General features: G+C 54.9%; 1 protein-coding gene across 1 annotated transcript; it reads left to right on the forward strand.

Moving 5' to 3' along the window:
* The first annotated feature begins 1,223 nt into the window (after positions 1 to 1,223).
* Slc4a1 (solute carrier family 4 member 1 (Diego blood group)) lies at positions 1,224 to 10,186 on the forward strand. The gene is made up of 16 exons (XM_076870236.2): positions 1,224 to 1,398; positions 1,489 to 1,624; positions 2,041 to 2,164; positions 2,323 to 2,407; positions 2,561 to 2,742; positions 3,271 to 3,481; positions 3,678 to 3,872; positions 4,051 to 4,199; positions 4,294 to 4,488; positions 5,684 to 5,857; positions 6,262 to 6,351; positions 6,843 to 7,009; positions 7,451 to 7,704; positions 8,992 to 9,161; positions 9,244 to 9,417; positions 10,106 to 10,186. Exons 1-16 carry the CDS (start codon positions 1,245 to 1,247, stop codon positions 10,184 to 10,186), a joined length of 2,541 nt encoding a protein of 846 aa, XP_076726351.2. The 5' UTR covers positions 1,224 to 1,244.
* The last annotated feature ends 3,503 nt before the right edge of the window (positions 10,187 to 13,689 follow it).

Here is a 13,689-nt window from a genome sequence, read left to right on the forward strand (position 1 = left end):
TATAAGGGGCTCACCCCAACTTGGTGTCCTTTGGGAGTCCACCCAGCTGGCTGGTTGAGACATATGGGAAGAGGAAAAGGAGTCTAGTCCCAGAGGTGGGAGGGGAGGGAGGAACCCCTGGGTCTATCCTGCTCAGGCGGGGAGTGACAGAGCCAGGCTGGGCCCCGACCAGGCATGGGGAGCCCCATCGCATTGAGTGGCAAGCGTGGAGTGGAGACACTAGGGTCCCGCCCACGGGCAGTGAAGTGGGCCTGGGTCTCCCCAGCTCACAGTGGGTGGTGCGGCAGGGCCTGGAGGGGTAAGGGAGGGAGACAGCCAGGCAGGGCTCACCAGCCTCTGGGTTCCGGTTTTCAGCTCTCCCCGAGGAGCCACTGCCAACAGCCACAGACTACACCCAGGTCCCCACAGGCCCGGGCACCCACGAGGTGAGGACGCAGCCTCCCCAGCTCTTTCCCAGGCTGCCTTTGGGACCCACTATGGGGGACAGAGGCAGCTCAGGCTAGGGAGACCCCACAAACAGGCAGAGGAGTGGGGTTCTGGAAAATGGGGAAGGGAAGGGGACACCCCGACAAAGAGGGAGATCAGGGTTCCTTTCCTGAAGCTCCCTGGACAGAGACCTGGCGGCTGAGGGGTGAGGCCTGGGGCCCTTGGGTCCTGGCTGGGTTGGTGGGGACACAAAGAATTAAATACATGTTCTCCTCCGCTCAGGCCCCGAGTCCCTGCTGGCTGCCAGGCTGTCCCGCTGGTTAGGAACTTGGGCCTGCCCTCTGCTATGGCCCTGAAAGTGGCCACCTAGCCTCAAGGACATGCTGAGTCATATTCATGCAAGCCTTGGAGACAGGAAACCACACCACTGGCTCCCCCAGATCCCTTCATCCTCAGCCCCCAGGCCCTAATTTTCTCTTTCTCCCCCAAGTGGCCACTCTTGTACCCCTAGAGGTTCTCCAAGGATCCAGAGGTTCTCCAAGCCCCTTCTAAGCTGGAGTAAGGGCCTAGGGAGAAACGTGGGACTAGAGCCAGCAGCATGGACCAGACCTATAGGGCCCTTTGCTGACCCCATACTCTGAGCTCAGGGTCTGGCCCTGAACCCTCCGGGGCCCTGGGCCTCGTACTAGAATCTTCCCGGAGCTTCTGGGTACCCACTGGGCCTTGGGGTCTCATGCTCCCGTTGATCCTGCCCGTGGCCTGATGGACTAACTCAGGCCCATGGGCCGCAGGTGTACGTGGAGCTTCACGAACTAGTGATGGATGAGAAGAACCAGGAGCTACAATGGATGGAGGCAGCGCGCTGGATGCTACTGGAGGAAAACCTGGGGCAGAATGGGGTCTGGGGCCGCCGGCACCTGTCTTACCATACCTTCTGGAGCCTCCTGGAACTGCAGAAAATCTTTGCCAAGAGTGAGACCTACTGGGCCCCCTGACCCTTGCATGGGAGGCTTGTTGGGGGGGCCACAGTCCAGCTGCCGGCTCATCCCCCACTGCCTGCAGGTACTGTCCTCCTGGACCTGAAGGAGACCTCCCTGGCTGGGGTGGCCAACCAGCTGCTGGATAGCTTTATCTACGAGGAGCAGATCCGGCCTGAGGACAGAGAGGAACTGCTCCGGACCCTGCTGCTCAAACACAGGTGCCCCTACCTTCCAGGGCCTGGACTTCTCGCCCAGTGGCCCCATGTCCCCTGCTCCAAATGACCCCTTCCCCACCAGGCAGGGTCCCACTTTTCCTCCATCACAACTCCCGCCTCTGGCACCTCACAAGGGGTGGCCCTGCCACTGTGCTCAGAGTTAGACCCTTGAGGTTCTTTGCTGTCCTTTCTTTTGTCCTGACATTCCAAGCAGAGGCCACCCACTTACATTCATAGTGTTCTGTGAGAGGGGGTTCTCCAGCCTCCTGGAGCTTCTCCCACCCCAGGGTCTCTCTGCTCTGGTTGCTGGAGAGTTCTACTTGATGTCTCCCTTTGCTCCCTACCACCCCTAGTCTCTAGTGTGTTGATAGCCCAACCTGAACAACTTACGGAGCCCCCGCCCCCTGTATGTCCTACAGCCATGCCCGAGACCTGGAGGACCTGGGAGGGGTGAAGCCCGCAGTCCTTTTACGCTCTGGGGAGCCTTCTCAGCCTCTGCTCTCCCAACAGCCCTCCCTAGAGACACAGCTCTTCTGTGAGCAGGTGAGCCTGCACCAGGGGTGCATAGGAGAGCTGGAAAGTTCCTTGGAGCTGGGCTGTGGTAGGAAGTGAGAGTGGGGAGCAGAGGAAGGGGCTGAATGCTCAGGTCTCCTGGGTCCAGAGCAGCCTAAGGACTCCCCTCACCACCCTCCTTCCTACAGGGAGAGCGGAGCACAGAAGGTTCCTCACCATCTGGAATTCTGGAAAAGATCCCCCCGGGTTCTGAGGCTACCCTGGTGCTAGTGGGTAAGAGCTGGTATCTGCTCCTCAGCCCTCAACACCCACAGCTGCTGTCTCCTGTCCTGGCCCAGCCTGCCTTTCCCTGAGCCTAGACCTAACAGCCTCCTGTCATGCACCTTGTGCCCCTCAGCCTGGTCTGACCCTCTGGTCCCCCCACAGGCCGTGCCGACTTCCTGAAGCAGCCAGTGCTGGGCTTTGTCCGGCTGCAAGAAGCCGTGGAGCTGGACGCCATCGACCCCTCTGTGCCTGTGCGCTTCCTCTTTGTGTTGCTGGGCCCCAAGCCCTATTACACCGACTATGTTCAGCTTGGCCGGGCTGCTGCCACCCTCATGTCAGAAAGGGTGAGGAGGGGCCTGTGAGGGCTCGGGGAGCCAGGAAGCGGGTGATAGCCAAGGCTGGATGTTCGTTCTCTTGCTGGACTGGCCCAGCTGACTTCTGTTAGGTTCTATTTGGCTCATTGGGTCTCATTCAGCCACTTCTATTCCAGCTGGCCAGGGGAGTCCTGTCCAGCACTGCCAAGACAGACCCTAAGGTGTGCTTAGTCTGGACTATTTCTGGTCTGGCCTGGCCTGGTTTGGTCTAGTCTAGTCTGACCCACTCTGACCCAGCTCTACCTGGTCATTCTGGCTTGTGCTGGCCAGGTCTGCTGTCTATCCCCCCCCAAGGTTTGCCTTAGCTGCTTCCCCTTTCCCTACCCAGGGTCTCTGTATCCCCAGGGCCCTTCCTTACTGGGTGATAGGGGTGGAGGGGCAGGAAGAGCAGATCCTAGCAATGGAGCTGGATGAGAGGATTCTGGTTGTTGTAGGCAGACTCCTAGATCTTTTTGCTCAGCAGGTCTGGGCCACCCTGATCCTCTCTCCTGCCCCCAGGTGTTCCGCACAGATGCCTACCTCGCCCAGAGCCGGAGGGAGCTGGTGCACTCCCTGGAGGGCTTTCTGGACTGCAGCCTGGTGCTGCCTCCCACGGATGCCCCCTCTGAGCAGGCCTTGCTCAGCCTGGTGCCTGTGCAGAGGGAGCTGCTTCGGAGACGCTACCTGTCCAGCACTGCCAAGCCAGAGCCCAGCTTCTACAAGGACCTAGGTAGTGTCCTGCCCAGGCCAAAGCTTCCTGAGCCCCCAACGGCCCTCAGACATCCTGGCACAGCCTGCCCCCTTCCCATAAGACACCCTCTCTCACTTCTTGCCCCTGCTTCCCAGCCTCTGTGGTCACCCCATTCCCACTGACTCCCCTCTAATCATGTTTCTATCTTCTACCACAGGCTTGAATGGGGGCCCAGGGGTCCCTGGTGGCCCAGATGACCCTCTGCAGCGCACAGGCCGGCTCTTTGGGGGCCTGGTGCGGGACATCCGGCGCCGCTACCCCCTCTACCTGAGTGACATCACAGATGCACTCAGCCCCCAGGTCCTGGCTGCTGTCATCTTCATCTACTTTGCTGCCCTGTCACCTGCCATCACCTTTGGTGGCCTCCTGGGTCAGTACCAATTACTTTCCTCCTAACTCTCCTCTCTGACCCTCTTGCCTCTGCCTCAGCCCTGACTTGTGATCTGATCTGACTCTCTGGACCCCTGCATCAGCCTGGCTATGACCTGCTCTTGTGGTCCCTGGAAATAACCTCTTGACCTTGACCCTACTTTGACCTTTCCCCACAGGAGAAAAGACCCAGAACCAGATGGGGGTGTCGGAACTGCTCATCTCTACCGCGGTGCAGGGCATTCTCTTTGCCCTCCTGGGGGCTCAGCCACTGCTGGTGGTTGGCTTCTCAGGACCCCTGCTGGTGTTTGAGGAAGCCTTCTTCTCGGTAGCTCTCTGACCCTGACCCTGGCCCCACCTGCCTGATGCACCTGTGCCTGAGCCTTGTTGGTTTGACTCGGTGTCCTCTGACCACCCTGCAGTTTTGTGAGAACAATAACATGGAGTACATCGTGGGCCGTGCCTGGATCGGCTTCTGGCTTATCCTGCTGGTGGTGCTGGTGGTGGCCTTCGAGGGCAGCTTCCTGGTGCGCTTCATCACCCGCTATACTCAGGAGATCTTCTCCTTCCTCATCTCCCTCATCTTCATCTACGAGACCTTCTCCAAGCTAATCAAGGTGTGGGTCTGTGCGGTTATTAACATCACTCAGGACGGTCTATGAGAAGTGACTGTGTGTGTCATCTGTACAGTGTTGTGTGGCCGTGTTCCACGGGTGTGCATAACCGTGTGACAGTGCATGAGTGTGAGATCATACACGTCTGTGTGTTCGCTCATCTGCTGACGGTGACCACATACCTGCTGCCTGGGACTCGGTGTTCTTGCTAACTCTGCAGAGTGGCTACATGTGAAAAGGCGCCTCTATGGACCCATGTCCATGTTCATGACCACACACAATGTGACTAGTGGGCCAGTGTGTGAGCGAGGCTGCGTGGGAAACAGCATGTGCATGCACAGTGAGGCCCTGATCCCCCCCACACACACACACACACAAGCACTCAAGAACCCAGGGGCACACTGTGCTCCTTACCTTGCCTCTGTCACCATACCTGCTTCTGCATCTGCATGTTATATGGAGGGTTTCACTCTGCTATATGTCTCCCCTTGATTCTACTGGTTGGTAGATCTTTCTATTTTCCAGGTCTTTTCAGCCTATTTTATTAATTAATTTATCACAGTGCTGGAAATTGAATCCAGGGCTTCATACATGCCAGGCATGTGCTGTACCCCTGAGCTTATCCCAGCTCCTTTTTTAAAAAATTTTTTTGGAGGTACCAGGGATTGAACCCAAGGGCACTCGACCACTGAACCATATCCCCAGCCCTATTTTTTGTATTTTATTTAGAGACAGGGTCTCACTGAGTTGTTTTTGCCTCACTAAATTGCTGAGCTTGGCTTTGAACTTGTGATCCTGATTCAGCCTCCTGAGCTGCTGGGATTACAGGTATGCACCACTGTGCCTGGATTACTTGTTCTTACCCTCCAGGCTTCTTGTGTCCTCCAAGACCTGGGAAAGCTTGTCTGCACACACATACATTAATTGCCTCCATGGCCCACATCTGCCCAAGCCTAACCTGGTGTTCATCCCTCCCTGAAAACCAAGCTGTAGAATCTTCTCTGTTACTACATCAAGTGAAGATGAAGGTGGATAGATGGTGCATGGATGGATGGGTGGATGGATGGATAGATACATGGATGATGGATGGATGGATAGATGATGGAGAGATGGATGATAGGGCTGGTAGATTTGGCTGCTACTTTTCGTCCCAAGCCAAGGCTGGGAGGGAGCAGGATGTCTTGGTTTTCTGTTGTAGATTTTCCAGGACCACCCACTGAAGGACCAGTATGAACCGCCTGTAATAGTAAAGTCCAAACCTCAGGTGGCCCTGCCCAACACAGCCCTCTTCTCTCTTGTGCTCATGGCTGGCACCTTCTTCTTTGCCATGACTCTACGCAAATTCAAGAACAGCTCCTACTTCCCTGGCAAGGTCAGCACACCCTCCCTTCTTGTCCTTGTTACACTACTTTGTCCCAAGCCAAAGTCCCCATGCCACCCCCAGCCCCTATCCTTAACTCCCCTTTTTACCCATCCCCAATTCCAGGCCTCCCTGGCCCCCATGCCAGGGTTTCACTCTGCAGGCAAGCCTATGGTCCCTCTGCACGTCCCGGCAAGGAACCAGGGAAAGTTCTTGGTGGAGTGTGGGGGGGGGGGTGACCATGGTGGGGGGGGATGAACCAGATAAAGATATAGTTGAGGTGAGGAAAGGCCATTAGATGTTGATAGATCCCTTGGGATTCCCTGAATAAGTGTGGCACAAGAGGGAAGACAGGTGGGAGGCAGGAAGTGGGGAGCAACTGGATGCTGATCACTGGTCCCTTCATCTGTCTCTAGCTGCGTCGGATCATCGGGGACTTTGGGGTTCCCATCTCCATCCTCCTCATGGTCCTGGTGGATTACTTCACCGGCATAACCTACACCCAGGTGACCCCTCCTCCTATTCCTCCCCTCTGACAGCCCCCTTCTCATTTCCTTCCTCATGTATGCCCCCTCCCCAGATCAGCTCCCCCCAATTAGAACTACCTCTACTCTTCCCTGCCTCCCTTGGGAACCCCATTCTCTTCCTACAGTCCAAAGGACCCCTTAGCCCAACAGATCACCCTCTTTACTCCTTAGTTCAGGCAGTAGAAAAGTGTCAACTTTGAGCCAGGCAGACCTGGATATAAAACTCAGCTCTTGCTGCTGAATAGCTCTGTGATATGGGGCAAGCTACATAACCTCTTGGATCCTGTTTCCTCATCCATAAAATTGGGAACAACTTAGTGCAGTGACTGGGTACAGAGTAAGTGCTCTAGATAAGTACATTCCCAAGCACCCCACTCAACTCCCTGACCCCCAGGACCTTGACTCCAGCTATCCCCTTCTCTCCCCATCCCCCAGCCCCTGGTATTCTCACCAACTTCGTCCTCCCACAGAAACTCTCAGTGCCTGATGGCCTCAAAGTGTCCAACTCCTCAGCCCGAGGCTGGGTCATCCACCCATTGGGCTTATACTCCGAGTTCCCCATCTGGATGATGTTCGCCTCTGCCCTGCCTGCCCTGCTGGTCTTCATCCTCATATTCCTTGAGTCTCAGATCACCACGTAAGAGCCTGGATGGGAGCTGGGCCTGGGAGGGTCCGAGGCAGGGAAAGGGGCAGGCTTTGAGCATGCAGGTGACCCCACTAGTAAGAGTATTGGACTGTGGTTTTGTGACTCCTGAAGTTACATAATTTTCAGGCCCCTTTTTATGACAATGCAAAAATGAGAACTATGAAATTGGTGCTGACTCTCAGAAAGGGCCCATACAGGCAAAAAACCCTGAAATCAAAGCTTTTTAAGCTTTAGCAAATCTACCTTTGGGTGTTCTGAAGACATTTCTACTCCCAGAGTCTAGATTCTCAAGATGAACCAGAGGGAGGGAGCAAAGAACTCAAAGAGAGACAGGGACAAGAGGCAAAACTGGGGTGCAGAGAGACCCCACCGAAGGGAAGGAAGGAGGGGGCAAAGGAGATAGGGGCTGACCAGACCTCCCCGCTCCCCCAGGTTGATTGTCAGCAAACCTGAGCGCAAGATGATAAAGGGCTCCGGTTTTCACCTGGACCTGCTGCTAGTTGTGGGCATGGGTGGAGTGGCCGCCCTTTTTGGGATGCCCTGGCTCAGTGCCACCACGGTGCGTTCAGTCACCCATGCCAACGCCCTTACCGTCATGGGCAAGGCCAGCGCGCCAGAGGCTGCAGCCCAGATCCAGGAGGTCAAGGAGCAGAGGATCAGCGGGCTCCTGGTGTCTGTGCTTGTGGGTGAGTGAGGGCTGGGCCCGCCCTCCATCATCCTGCCCCGCCCACCCTGCTCCCAGTCCCTGCCCTAAGGATCTGAGGTTCCCTCTAGCTCTGTTCACCCTGAAGCCAGGTCCCCACACATGCACTGCCCACCTCTCCCAGAATCAGCGACTCAGGAGGGAAACCTAGAGGACATTCTTGCAGTGCTGACACACCGGGCTGGGCATCTGAGCAAGGGAGGAAGGGGCTACGCCCTGAGGCTTCTATAGACCACTCCCTGGGCTCGCCCTACAGAAGCTTAGTGAGCTGTGAGTTCCTGCCCTGCCCTGCCCTGCTGCTGACTCAATACTCCTCCCGGTCTCTGAGCCTCAGTTTCCCCATCTGTACAGTTAGGGAATTCATTAGATGCTGCTGAGCTCTCTGCCAGCTCAGCTGTTTTATGACTAGCACAAGGGGTGATGTTCCAGGGACAAAGGGCAGAAGACAGAGGGTCACTGGGCCCCATCTGAGTTCAGAGAAGACTAGTTCATCTGGACTTAATGTGGGCAATAGTGCCATAGTCACTGGAGAAGATAGGGAAGGTTCTTTCTCTCCTCCTCCTCCTCCTCCTCCTCCTCCTCCTCCTCCTCCTTCTTTTTCTTCTTCTCCTCTCTCTCTCTCTCTGTCTCTCTCTCTCTCTCTGTCTCTCTCTCTCTCTGTCTCTCTCTCTCTTTTGAGAGAAAGAGAGCTCACCACTGAGCTCCAGCTCCAGCCCCAGGAAGTTTCTTAAAGGAAGCAAAGTTGGAAGAGGGTTAGGATTTGGATAGGTAGAGAGTGGGGGAGATATTCTGGGGTGGGGTGAGGAGAATGGGTTTCTCTGAACTCAGTAACTCCCACTAGGTTAAGAGTGTGGGCCAGCCATGTGACATGGCGCACGCCCCCGCTGCTTGGGAGGCAGAGGCAGGAAGATCCCTAGTCCGAAGCCAGCCTCAGCAAAAGTGAGGCACTAAGCAACTCAGTGAGCTCCTGTCTCTAAAAAAATACAAAACAGGGCTAGGGATGTGGCTCAGTGGTCAAGTGCCCCTGAATTCAGTCCCCAGTACTGCCCCCCAAAAAAGTATGGACTTAAGACAGGCAAGTAGGAGTTTGATTCCTTGCTAGTTGTGTGGCCTTAGGTGGGTTGTTAACCTCTCTGAACTTGTTTCTTCATTTGAAAAATGGGAATAATACCTATTAAGAAGACCCACAGAAAAGGCCCACATGTTACCCCAAATAGGGGTGCTGGTCCTCTGGGTGACCTATGGCTGAGAGTGTGTGTCCTCCCCATAGGCTTGTCCATCCTCATGGAGCCCATCCTGTCCCGCATCCCCCTGGCCGTGCTGTTTGGCATTTTCCTGTACATGGGGGTCACGTCCCTCAGCGGCATCCAGCTCTTTGACCGCATCTTGCTTCTATGCAAGCCTCCCAAGTACCACCCGGACGTGCCCTTCGTCAAGCGGGTACAGGGCCCTGATGGCTGCGCAGCCTGGGTGGGGTGGGGTTGCTGGAGCAGGGCAGGCACTAACCCCAGCCTCCCTGCAGGTGAGGACCTGGCGTATGCACATGTTCACCTGCATCCAGATTGTCTGCCTGGCAGTGCTGTGGGCGGTGAAGTCCACCCCTGCGTCACTGGCCCTGCCCTTCATCCTCATCCTCACTGTGCCCCTGCGGCACTTCCTGCTGCCCTGCATCTTCAGCAAGCTGGAGCTCCAATGTGTGAGTGGCGGTCTGAGCCTTGGGCTGGAGGGAGGGCACAGACAAGTGCATCCTGAGAGGCTAGAGGCTGGGGGCAGGACTCCAGACTGGGGACAGGTAGGGGACAGCAAAAGGCCTGGAAGATTATGAAGGGTGGATCTTGAAGCTAGGGGAGGCAGGAAAGCATGATGTTTAAGGTCTGGGCCTGGGGACAATGTCTGAATCCTGGCCTGCTGTGTCCTATCATGATCTGGAGCAAGTGGCCTCATTTCTCTGTGCCTCTGCTGTGAAGGGTGAAATAAGGAGAGGAGAGGACTGGTGGAAATGTTAAAAGGAACATGGGCTGTGTGCTACATGAACTGCCTCGGCCCTTGAGCCATTAGTCCTCAAGCCTTCCAAATCATTTGGGACAGAGTTTCATGAACAGACTTCCTCCATGATGTAATTCAGGTCACTGTGGGGCTGCCATGGTAAAAAGGTCTTCTGTTCACCCTCTCCAGGTCCCTCCCAGCTGGGGTACCTGATCCCCAGGGCTCCTTGTCCTTTGGAAACCACTCATTCAGACAACCCTAGAGATGTGGGGGTGGGGGGGACACACAAGTTGTCCAATCTTCAAGGACAACCAGACCCTTTGGTAAATGCAGAGGGGCCTTTAAGTGCCTGCTCAGGCCTGGGGCTTCTCACCCTCTCTCCTTCCTCCCCGCTTCAGCTGGATGCCAATGACGCCAAGGTGACCTTTGATGAAGAGGAAGGTCGAGATGAATACGACGAAGTGCCCATGCCTGTGTGACAGGCAGGTCCAGGCCCAGACCCTTCTGCAACCATTCCACTTCTCCACCCTCTCAGGGAAAACAGAAGTCCAGAGGCATCTCATGGCGCAAGCCTGTGGGTGGGGAGGGAGGAGGTACCTAGGAAACTGTCCACAAAACTACACTGGTTTTTCTGCCTGGAGATGTCCAAGAGGCCCACATCAGGGGATCCAGCCAATAGTTCCTCCTGCTGCCACATGGCCACATGGGGATCCTCACGTGCTAGAAGATTTAGGTCTCTTCAAAGCACAGATGTGGGTAGTAACAAATATGGGATGTTGGGGGTGGTTCAGGTTTTTGCTGGCTGGCTTTGTGACTTTGGGCAGGTCCCTTGACCTCTCTAGCCTCTGCTTCCTCTTCTTTAAAGTGGGTACATTCATAATAATACCCATGTTATAGGCTGACTTATCCCTCCCCTTCCTGTCCCAGCCCTACCTGAGACCCTCTTCTCAAGGACCAGAGAGGTGTCCTGGTGAGGGTACAGGTGAGCTCCAGGGAAGGCCTGGACTGGGGTCTCCTAGGTGCTTGCTCCTTCCCACCAAGTGTTCCTTCATTCACTCCACACACATTAACTGAGGGCCTGGGCCCGGTGGACATAGGGGAGACTGAGACAAGACCCTGCCCTGGGTTGGGGGTCGTGGAACAATAATAATCTATTCTAGATTTGGATAGGGATAGAGGGAGGTAGGGAGGGTATGGTAGAGTCAGGGAGGGGAGGGAGGTTTGTAACTTATTAACTGTATATTTTCTCAGAGCTTTCATTGTATTTTGGCCTCATACTCACACCTCTGTCCCCCTTTAGAGACCCACTCTGTCTAACCTCATCCAAACCAAGTCTTGGGGAGAACCCAGATTTGATTCTATGGGTTAGGAGACAGTGTCTTTCCTAGAACATGGGCAAAATCTATTTTTTTTTTAACAAAACAAAAATATAAAAAAGAGTTGAAAGAGCACCAAGTGATGAGAAATGGAGACACAGAGAATCTGCTGGCAGAGAGGCTGCTGGAGGCTCCCAACAGAAGGCTCTCAGGGTGGCCCTGACAGCCACCACCCGCCACTCACCACCTCATGGCACCATGCCTCAGTTTTCTCATCTGTATAAAGGGGACATTCATGGTGCCTACCTGTAGGGGTGTTAAAGGATAGACAGTAGAAGTAAAACCCTGCTTAGCAGCACAAAGCCCCGCCTCGGTGGCAGCTGCTGGGATGGTTACTCTGATTGGAATGTCCCACCTCTTCCCTCCTGCTGCCCCTTGAACATCACCAAGGAGCTAGTGCCCTTCCCTCCACCAGGCTTGGGGATAGGTTTTGCCAATAAATGCGTCTGTGTTGGAGCAGCTGCCTCACCTGAATTCCCTACCCAGAAACAAGAGCCCGGGGCGTCTCACTGGGCCAGGCAGACATGGCAGGCATGGTGTGGGGCAAGGAGAGCCAGGCTGGGGGTGGCCTGAGCCTGAAGAGCGCCTGCACCTGAGAGTGAGTGGGAGAGTTAAGGGGAGATGAATTTACACACTGGGCGGCCTTCTTACCCTTTGCCCCTTGTTGATCCCCATGTCCCTTTTTTGAGCCACATCCCCAGCCCTGAGTTGCTAAGTGCCTCGCTTTTGCTGAGGCTGGCTTTGAACTTGCCATCTTCCTGCCTCAGCCTTCTGAGCTGCTGGGATTACAGGCATGGGACACCACGCCCGGCCCCAAGTCCTTTTTTTATTTTTAAGTTTTAGGTGGACACAATATCTTTATTTTATTTTTATGTGGTGCCAAGGATTGAACCCAGTGCCTCACATGTGCTAAGCGATCACTCTACCACTGAGCCACAACCCCAGCATTGCCCCCCTTTTTAATTTTTTTTTTTAGTTGAGATAGACATAACACAATACCTTTATTTTATTTATTTATTTATTTTTTATGTGTTGCTGAGGATCGAACCCAGTGCCTCACATGTGCTAGAAGAGCACTCTGCCATGAAGCCACAACCCCAGCCCCCAAATCCCTTTGACCAGTTGTTTTTGTGTTTGTTTGTTTTTCCATTCAACAAATTGGATAGCACTTTTGAGAAATCACGAAAGAACACTAAGGCCCTGAGAGGGAATGGGGCTTGCTGAAGGCTTCACAAGGTCAGCGTGTGTCTCTCTCTCTCTCCCTCCCCCCACCCTCACTTTCAGTGCTAGGGGTCTAATCCAGGGCCTCTTGCATGCTAGGCAAGCACTCTCCCCCTGAGCCACATCCCCAGCCCCAGAATAGCATCTCTTGAGCAGCTTTCACTTGGTCTCACCTGGGGCCCTTTTACAGGCACTGCTCTCAGCTCCAACTGCTTCCTACAATTCTAGGGGGCTGGAATCTGCTCCCTCTTTGCCCTCCCCAGCCTTCAGCAAGAGGTCAGTGCAGGGCTGGGCTGCTTGGCTTCCTTCCCTGGATCTATATTTACTTGCTGCCTCTCCCCAACTGACCCCTCCCAAGGCTGGCCTGGGCAAAAGGTCGGAGTGCTGATTTGGCCCGCAGGAGAGCGGTCCCAAGTGCCCACCTCCCACACACAGCAGCTGCATTTTCCCCACAGGGTTGGCCCTGTCCCCAGAGCTTGCCAGACCCCCCATTCCCCACCTCTAAGTACAGGTCAGGCAGTCTTTGAGACAGGCCTGAAGAGGACTTAGGCCCAGGGTGTCCCCAGTCCCCTCCCACAGGCAGACTCTGCAGCCCTGGACACCCCAGTGGTTCTCTGGGCCTCAGCCTCTTGCTGGGCTTGTTCTTGCAAGTCCTTCCAGTCTGCCGAGGGAGAAACCAGCTCATGAGAGCTGGACTTAGCAAAACAAATGCTGCTTTGATTTTGGAGACAAGTTCCTGCCTCTGCCAAGGCTTACTCTTCCTTCTAAATTTTTATCTCAATTCTGAAACAGTACCTGGAGCTCAGGCTATGGGCCAGGCAGGAATCTGAGCCAGAACCCTTAGTGCATGACTGCTCCATGGGACCAAGGACCAGAAGCATCACCACCCCTAGGGAGTTTGCTAGAAATGCAGGATCTCAAGCCCTGCTCCAGAACTGATGGATAAGAACTTGCTTTTAACCAGATCCACAGGCCATTTGCATTCACAAATCAGTGGGGAAATCTTGGCCTTAGGGAAAGGGAGGACTGGGGAAGGACCAAGGGTGTGTGGACCTCAGACTTCTGTTCTACCCATTTCACTTAGGGAAGATTCTGAGGGTTGGTGTCCTGTATCAACCCTCTCTTAAACATGGAGGGGTGCTCCAGGGATGGGGCTGGGTATCAGGACAAAGAAGGGATGCTGGATTAGTTAGCCTAATCCCTCTTTTACCTCAAACCCCAAACAGTTTGAGCCAGGAAAGCATTAGGGAATGACTTCCAGACTGGCCTGGCCCTCACTTCCTGCCCCTCCTATGTGCCCTGCCCGGGCCTATCCTCACCATTCACTCCCTGAATATTTCTGCAGTTTCTAATCCTGTTGACCAGATCAGCCCTTTCACGAAAAC

This window comes from Callospermophilus lateralis, chromosome 11 (genome assembly GCF_048772815.1).
Source record: "Callospermophilus lateralis isolate mCalLat2 chromosome 11, mCalLat2.hap1, whole genome shotgun sequence".
Classification (NCBI taxonomy): Eukaryota; Metazoa; Chordata; class Mammalia; order Rodentia; family Sciuridae; genus Callospermophilus; species Callospermophilus lateralis.